The sequence below is a fragment of the Dipteris shenzhenensis genome, chromosome 22 (genome assembly GCF_047967505.1).
Source record: "Dipteris shenzhenensis isolate YYH24624 ecotype China chromosome 22, Dip_SZ_1.0, whole genome shotgun sequence".
NCBI lineage: Eukaryota > Viridiplantae > Streptophyta > Polypodiopsida > Gleicheniales > Dipteridaceae > Dipteris > Dipteris shenzhenensis.
The window spans coordinates 36,252,482-36,261,228 of record NC_141617.1 but is presented as its reverse complement, the minus strand read 5'-3'; the positions used below and the strand labels follow the sequence as shown (position 1 = coordinate 36,261,228).

At 44.2% G+C, this 8,747-nt stretch overlaps 1 protein-coding gene across 1 annotated transcript; it reads left to right on the top strand.

Moving 5' to 3' along the window:
* The first annotated feature begins 288 nt into the window (after positions 1–288).
* On the top strand, positions 289–3,200 carry LOC147888050 (beta-amylase 1, chloroplastic-like). The gene is made up of 4 exons (XM_087393131.1): positions 289–1,271; positions 1,473–1,683; positions 1,807–1,917; positions 2,028–3,200. The coding sequence occupies exons 1-4, from the start codon at positions 541–543 to the stop codon at positions 2,841–2,843; spliced, it is 1,869 nt and encodes a 622-aa protein (XP_087249257.1). The 5' UTR covers positions 289–540; the 3' UTR covers positions 2,844–3,200.
* Positions 3,201–8,747: the final 5,547 nt, after the last annotated feature.

Here is an 8,747-nt window from a genome sequence, read left to right as displayed (position 1 = left end):
GCTAACAATCTGGGGTGGAAATATTCTAGTCCAATCAGTACTCGATCACGATAAGTTTTAATCGAGTCTACTTGCAGAACGAGCAGAATCGAAGAACTTTGTATCTATTATCTTGGAATGGATCAATAAGAACTATTTGAGAGGATGGCGAAAAGTTTCACCTCAGGTTGGAGGGAAATTGCTAAGAAAAAGCAAGGGACCTTTTGGATGCGGAGACCCACAAACAAGGAAAGGGTAGCCAGGAAGCACTTTTCCTCTTTGCCCTTTATATACACCAACGTGCCGCCTTTAGCTTAATAGCTTTCTGTCGCCGGACTTTCGTATCCTTCTTTCCGTCTATTTCCGTCATCGTCTTCCGTCGTTTTCCGTCAGTGTCCGTCGTCTCCTCCGTCGATTTCCCCTTCCATCTTTTCTCCAGCTCTTTCAATCTTCCATCGCCTGCTCATCCCCTGCTCTTCTTCCGTTTCCTTTCCCCCTTTCTGCCTCCCCCAATTCGTCGACCCTTCCTGCTTTTTGCCCCCCCTCCATCTGATCACAGCCATGGCGCTCACGCTCTCCAGCCAAATCGGTCTCTCCAGTAGTACCTTCCTCGGATCCAGTAGAGATCTGTATTTTGACAGCAATGGTAGCAGTGCTTCCTCCTGCAGAGTTCGTTTCTTCTCCCAATGGAGACCCGGTTCCGCTGGAACCAGCTGTAGCAGCGGCTCTAGCTCCAAGTCATGCAGAGACGCAGACCTTCCCTCGCTTTCCCTCAGCTCGCCGCCCCCCTTCCACCTCTGCTCTTCCCCCCATTCTGAGGACTGGTGGAGAAAGCCCCAAAGTTCCCAAATGAGCCACCCGAGTTTCTCCGCTTGCAGTGCTTTTGAAACCCAGATGGCCTTCCCTTCCAATCATGAGGTGGATTTGCAGCTTGACCACTCGGCAGCAAGCCGGGTGTCCGTAAGAGAGCACATATGCCCCGAAACAAGCACCAGCAGAGGTCCCGCCGGAGGTGTGCCTGTGTACGTGATGCTTCCTTTAGACAGCGTCTCCTTCAACAACACCGTCAGCCGGAAGAGGGCAATGAATGCCAGTTTGCTAGCTCTCAAAAGTGCTGGAGTAGAAGGTGTCATGATGGACGTGTGGTGGGGGATCGTCGAGAAGGATGGTCCTGGCAAATACAACTGGGCCGGCTACAAAGAGTTGATGGAGATGGTGAAGAAGCATGGGCTGAAAGTGCAGGCGGTGATGTCCTTCCATCAGTGTGGTGGGAACGTCGGGGACTCCTGCTGGTGAGTGCCCTTTAAAGCATCTTATGTTTTCTCTGTTTCCTACCTTCATGAAAGATATTGTGGGCTCGCTGTCGAATTCTTGGGCTTTCTTGGCCGAGGCTCTTCCACCTCGTGTTTTGTATGAAGTAGGTTTCAAAATAGGCCCTCTTAGGAAAGGGTCTTATGTTAGAACCCCCTTCTAACTTGCGGTGAATCCTGCAGCATACCCTTACCGAAGTGGGTGGTGGAGGAGATTGACCAGAACCAAGATCTCGTATATACAGACAGGCATGGAAGGAGAAATTATGAATATCTTTCGCTGGGCTGCGATACACTGCCCGTTTTGAAAGGGAGAAGCCCTGTCCAAGTGTATTCGGATTACATGAGAAGCTTCAGAGAGAACTTTGAGGAGCTGCTGGGTGGGACAATAGTGGTATGGTACTTTGGCCCTTGGATCATTTTTGGTTGGTTTGCTGGCTGTGGTTCGTCTTGCAGGGTTTTTCCATCCAGCTGTCCAGGGGCTTCTTTTTAATTGTTGAGGTCATTTTTTGTGCAGGAAATCCAAGTTGGGATGGGACCTGCAGGTGAGCTGAGGTATCCCTCGTACCCAGAAAGCAATGGGACATGGAGGTTCCCTGGTATTGGGGAATTTCAATGCTATGACAAGGTATTTTGGGTTTCCAACTGTGGATGGTGCATAGACATAGTTTGACTCTTTCAGCCCGACCTCTAAAGTATTCACCTTCGCTAACTCTTATGTCCTTGTCATGTGCACAGTATATGCTAGCAAGTCTGAAGGCCACAGCGGGACAGGTAGGGAAGCAGAAGTGGGGGCTTGGTGGGCCGTCTGATGCTGGCAACTACAACAATTGGCCAGAGGAGAGTGATTTCTTCCGTAGAGAAGGTGGGTGGAGGTCTCCGTATGGGGAGTTCTTCCTGGAATGGTATTCCAACATGCTCCTTGCTCATGGTGAGCGCCTTCTATCCTCAGCGGAGGGGATTTTCCGTAGCCTTGGGGTTAAGATTTCAGGTAAAGTGGCTGGCATTCACTGGCATTATGGCACCCGCTCTCATGCAGCAGAGCTCACGGCTGGCTACTACAATACCCGCAATAGGGATGGTTACTTGCCCATTGCACGCATGTTTGGCAGGCATGGGGTAGTTTTGAACTTCACCTGTATCGAGATGAGGGACACCGAACAGCCATCAGAGGCCATGTGCTCTCCGGAGAAGCTGATCAGACAAGTGGTGCTAGCTGCAAGGAAGGCAAACGTTCCAGTGGCAGGTGAAAATGCTTTGCCTAGGTTTGATGAAGCTGCGCATCGGCAAGTGATCAGAAACTCGAGGCTGACTCTCAATGATGATCCTCATGGTGCTGTTTATGAGCCCATGTGTGCCTTCACATTTTTGAGAATGAGCGAGGCTCTCTTCCAGAGTCATAATTGGCGAAATTTTGTGCCCTTTGTGAGGCAGATGGCTGAGGGCAGGACGTCTCCTCATGAATGGGAGGAGCATCACCGTAACAGCGAGTCCTTTGTTCATGCAACTCGGCCTTTGATTCAGGAGGCTGCTGCTGCCTTGGCTCACCATTAGGTTTATAAGTTCTCAACGTTTGAGCTTGGTACAGGCTTGATATGGTTCTCTGGTTATGCAAAGCTCAATGGCAGGTACTTAATTTGGGTTTTGACTTAACTTAGTGAGGTCACCAGTCAGCCTCTTTCATGCGAAGCTGGGTTAGTCCTATACTATGAATTCTCCTGGATTGCTGCCATGCCAGAAAGCTCTGGAGTAAATATTCTCAACATTTTATATAGGTAGCTACTGTGTAGCTTGTACATATGCAAGAAACTTATGCTCTTGCCTGTGGGCTCGAGTGAACTGGCTAGATGTTGCCAAGACATTCACTACTGGAAATTTATAAAAAATCAGTTTCAAAATTTAAGCTGAATTGAACGTCTCTATGTGGGTGGAAATGATTAACATGGGCGAAGTTATGTCAGGCTTTAATTCTGTGAAAAAATGTTTTTTAGGCTCTTAGGCTCAGTTCCATTAATTCCTCACATCATGTACAGAGGAAATGACACAATGGCACGTGATTTTTGTGGAGTTCAGATACCCCCCCAAAACTTATGGTCTCTCTGTCTCTGTCTCTGTCTCTCTCTCTCTCTGATTGCTAGTCTTAGCTTTATATTGACACAAAAGTGGCTCAGATGCTTGCTTCTTGTGCTGACTTTAGTGTGAACTGTGTATGGGCGACTCCTCCATTTTCTATTGATAAGTTTACAGTTCTCGAGTGTTTTCTTGGGTTTTGTATGTGTTTTGCACGGGGTGTTTCATAATACTGAAGTTAGTCAAATGTTCCATCTTCAATGTTCGTAATGTCTTATGTGCCGAAATTCATTACTTTGTTCACTCACTGCCTCTCCTGGTGAATAATATAATTAACCTAAGTTCCTGAAGATTAATCTAAGCGCCTGCCTCTCCTCGCGGCGCTCTTCCTCCTTCCATTGCGCTCCCCCTTTCTCTCAGGCTTTCCCTTTTTTATCGCTCTCCTCCCTTCTCTCAGGTTCTCTTCCCCGTCTTTCTTTGCTTAGCCACATCTACTCGCTCCGGCGACAAGCAGGAATCTTTTCGGCACAGAACTTCTGGAATCACAGCTTCTCAGCAGATTAATCGACTCTCACCTTACCTTAATCTGCGCCACAAAAACTAATACCCATTTTTCGGCACTTGTCAATGCATAGGGGAGAAAAGAAAGCAAGCATGATCATTGCAATTCACTGCATGTGTAGGTGAATGTTCGGTGGTTTGGTGTTTGGGGATTCAAGAAAGAGCTAGTCAAGGGTCTAAAAGAGCTTCCTGCGCTAAAATATTAGGTCATACTCTCTTTCTGGCCTTGCTGGCCCCCCCCCTTTTGATCATGCTCTCCTTTTTTACCCTACTAGGAACCTTGCTAAGTCTAAGGTCCCACACCCTTTTAGAAGGCGCACGTGAGGGTAGAAAAGCCCTTTCTAAGTACCAAAGCTCAAAGGGTGTTGTTCACTTGGGATTGGAGATTATGCTTTCCATGAACCTAGACTACCAAGCCAATGAAGCACCAATAGTTCTTTGACCGAGTGGAGCAGTCGATTTGGCACATGGTTGGAGGCACCAAATTGAATTTGCTTTTTGAGGCTGCTAGTTTTGGCACATGGTTGTAGGCAGCACATTGAATTTGCTTGTTGAGGTTGCTCGATGAGGGCTAATACAAACGCAATGGGATTAGATGGAGTGCAAGAGAAAAATAACAAATACAATAAAAGGAATTAGTTGTCATTGAGGTGTAGAAGAGGAATCCTTTCTTATTGCTTATGGGATCTTGACTGCAGTCACGTGTGAGGCTATATAAAACCATGTACATACTCCTTACATGCAACTAGTGTGATAGGCTAAATAAAACCAACGGATCCCTCAATATATGAACATGCATAAGAGACTTGTTAGCCATGCTCTCGTTTTCTCTCTCCTTTGCATTGGTGGAACTACCTCAAAGGTAGTGGTAATGAAATGTTCGGTTTTGTTAAGGACTAGAGTTTTACTTTTACTTATGCTTTACTAAATCCTCCATGGTTATTCATGCTCTTGCTTTGTGCACATTTTGAAGTCAACATTTGAGTGTAGCTTGTCTTTTTCCACCTTTGGGTCTACTTGCCTCTTATGGTTCGAGAAAAATGGAATGCTTCCAGAACTCTATGCTCCCTTGTTAATACATGGAAGGTGAAATGGGAAAAGGTGGTCTCACATTGTTCATATCTTGTTCCCATCCCATCATGTGCTATTAGTTCAAAGATTTAGGTGGAAGAGTACAGATGGCATCATCTTGTGTTAAGGAGGTAAGGACAAGGAAACATGTCATCATTCCACCCTTCCCAAACTCTAGAAAAGGTGATCTCTTTCTACGTCCTAGGGTCTTGAGGTGGGGGTCTAGGATGGGACAAAATGTGACTAATCCCATTCTTCAAGGGGCTAGGTGTTGGCTGATTCCCCAAGCACTCCTTATTTAGTTTGGTCTTAGCATCTATGAAAATCCATCGGGTAACAAATCACCACCTGCAAGAGCAATGCAACTAAATATGTTGAGTAAAAAAGCACTTCACGGTTGGCTGCAAGAACAAAAACTCTAGCTATAAAGCTTACATAATAGGGATTTGGACTTAATGTTCAAGCCACTCTCATGTCTAAGCAACATGGTGGCATTTCATGTCTAGCAACATCTCTCTCTCTCTCTCTCTCTCTCTCTCTCACACACACACACACACACACACACACAAAATCTCGATTAGTAAATGTATCACACACACACAAACACTTATTTCTTCACACACACACACACACACGCACACATGTAGACTTTCCCGACTATGAATTATTCTTTTATGTACCCCCCCTTGAAATCTCCCCTTTACACTCTGTTTTTAACCACTTTTAGGTAAAGCGATAACAGGCCGGGGAAAACAAGCATTACCTGTCTACCCAAACGTAACTATGATATTCTAAGACCTAGTTTGTTTGGATGGTGGCAGGTAAGTGGACCCTGACCTTGGAACCTAGACTGCTTGAGGATTCGACATCTTTTTCCAATATTGTGTTTGTCAAACTCAATATTATTAAAAATTATTAATTTGGTGGAAATTTTTGCAAACTCTAGTTGTTGCATATTTCAAAGTAGATATCTCAAGAATTCTTTCCTTATATGTTCCCCTTTTTTGACTTTTCTCCAATTGATGGAATTAATTGTATGGCTCAATTATTGATGGGACTTTTTAATCTACACACGCACGCACACACACACACACACACACACACACACTTTCCCTTGGGGGCCCTTGTAATTTTTGGGTGTGCATACCCCCTGGGGACCTTTATAACATTTATGAGTGAGAACATTTACATGAATTGGCAGATGTCCCCCACTTTAAAAATTTGAGCTTGATGTAATCATTATACAATGTTAGGATTGTTTGGTGCAACTAGGGAAATAAGAGTTGGAAGGAACACCATTGGCACAATGGGAGCACCCAATCAATGAGTTATGCCCCTTGGCCCCAAGATGAGGATAAAAGGAAAGAGGACACCATGAAATCGATAAAGTTTGTAACCGTATAGTTTAGCCATGATTATTTATATATTGCTTGAAAACTTGGGGTTCCCTAGAATTCATATTGATTGGGAAACCATGACTTATTTATTGATGGGAATAAATTATGATCATGAATCTGCCTTGGAGGTTTGGCTTAAAGTTGTTTTTCAAGTGAATTATGAGACCATCCCCTCCATCAAGTGCTTAAATGGATGGAGGTTAGGGTTAAGGACCACTGAGTTTATTACGTACCGATTTTCCAAGTGGGTGCCTAATTTGATTGGTTGGGTACACCCTCTTAATTGCAGTAAGGACACGAATGAAGTGGACTATGCATCTATGGATAATATCCATGGATCTATGAAGAGTTGAAGCTATGGAGTGAACTATGAAGCCAGGGAATGCTCTCCTTTGGTATTTTCTAATGAGATTTATACCCATGTAGTATAGAGTGTACACTGAGAGTGTACACTGAATGTGATGGTCACTAAATCTATCAAATGGATCATATACTCCTGGGTGGTGAGGGACATGAATAAGGGCATGTCCACTAAATTCCACCTTGATACTTGGGAACATGGGGAACATTTATTATCTGGGTATGGTTGAGGTGTGCCTGTACATGTGCTTATGAAGTTGGACCTATACAAAACAAGGACTCGGAATTTGGGACCACTATATTGAGTGAAAAAAGGGATTGCATTACTTCAAGGCACAATCTCGTCCTCTTGTCTCTTCTCGCTAATGTTGGCTCTCATACCCATGCACTTAGAGAGCTCAGAAGACTTTACCTCTTACACGGCTTGAGGATTTCATTCCAAAAGGTCTAGATTTGGTCGCAAATCGAGGAGGCTTGAATGGAAACACCTCGAGTGCCACATTTTCAAGCAACTAAACAAAATTTTGGTACCCGCAATCAAAGAAGCTTCAGGTGAGTCTCCAGATCATGTGAAGCTCCGTTGATTCTACACTCGGCCTCCAAACCTTTATTCATAGTTTGCTCTATTTTGCTAGTATCATGTGTATTCAAGCCCGGCTCACTTGTTTGTATCGAAAGCCTGGAGTAGCTTGTTATTTCTTTAAGTTTTGGAAACTACTAGGTGATTGTTTGCTTCTCTGGTCTATCTAAGCTTTGGGAGCTTGAGCCGACTAAAAAAGTCGCGGTTCTAATTGCAAACCCGATTGATACGAAATAGTTTGTAAGCTGATCTCTGGGACGCGACATTTTTAGCTTTCTTGCCATTGAGCTTGCATTACATCTCTATATATGGATGCTTTTTCTTGGAAGTGCTCTACTTCTGTGGCTTAGAGATCTCTGCCTAAGCTTTGGAGGAGACAGGTGACCAGATCCACCTTTTGGCTATGAACTCTAGCATCTGCTATTCGACGCTATGGAAAATCGGGTTGTATCATCTGTTATACACATCTATGGGAATGGGTACTCTATTTTGTGGACTTGATGTGTATGCAATATTCAAACTCCTAGCTGAACGTGTACTGTTTCGGGGTGTTTCCACAAACAATGGAGAGTCGTTGTCAGCAAGTTGAATCTCTATTCATATAAGGAATTGAAATGGTCAGATCTCTCTTCTATGATCCCATGAATCATGAGGAAGGGGACAAGCGGAAATGGTCACCACGTTAGCTTACTGTAATGAGCTGTAAAAGCTTCATCGTGCTAAAGCTTTTATCTCATACTGTTAAGTGCCTATTCATGTGCGATGGGCAGTGGAGCCTTTGAGATAGAGGCCGACCAAATTATATGTTGCAATACTCCAACGTGAGCTGTGATCTCATCTACAAGATGAGCCTAGCCTACTAGTATCGTCCAATATCCAGTAAGGGCATCAGTTAGCTACATAAATAGCTACGTAATGTATATTAGCTATTGCAAACATTTAACTCTCTTTTAGTGTGACGTTTTAACATTTTAGGCATTCAAAAGTTTTCACTTGCATGTCAAAAGGAAGCCAGTGCTTATCTAGACTCTTATATCATACATACATAGCGGGTTTGCTCTTACTGATTTTTCCATTTATCAAAGAGACCTGAGCAGGGCTTTATCGAAGTGAAAGATGTCATTACTTCCATTTCAGCTAGCACCTATGCTTAGCTTTGGGTTCATGAGAAAAGCATTGATTGGCTAGCCTGCTCTGAGAAACTTGCTCATATTACACCTTTGCCATCTAGATTACTATCAGAGCCTCCTTATGAACAGAGATTCATGTAGCCTCATGGGAAGGAGCATTTGTAGAGCCTTTGCTTCCTCCAAGTATGAATCCGTGACCAAGGATTATGTCTCTACTATGTTGCGTCTCCCACTGTTGGGGATTGACTATGGATACCTTGTAGAGCTGCAATATGGGACCATGATGATC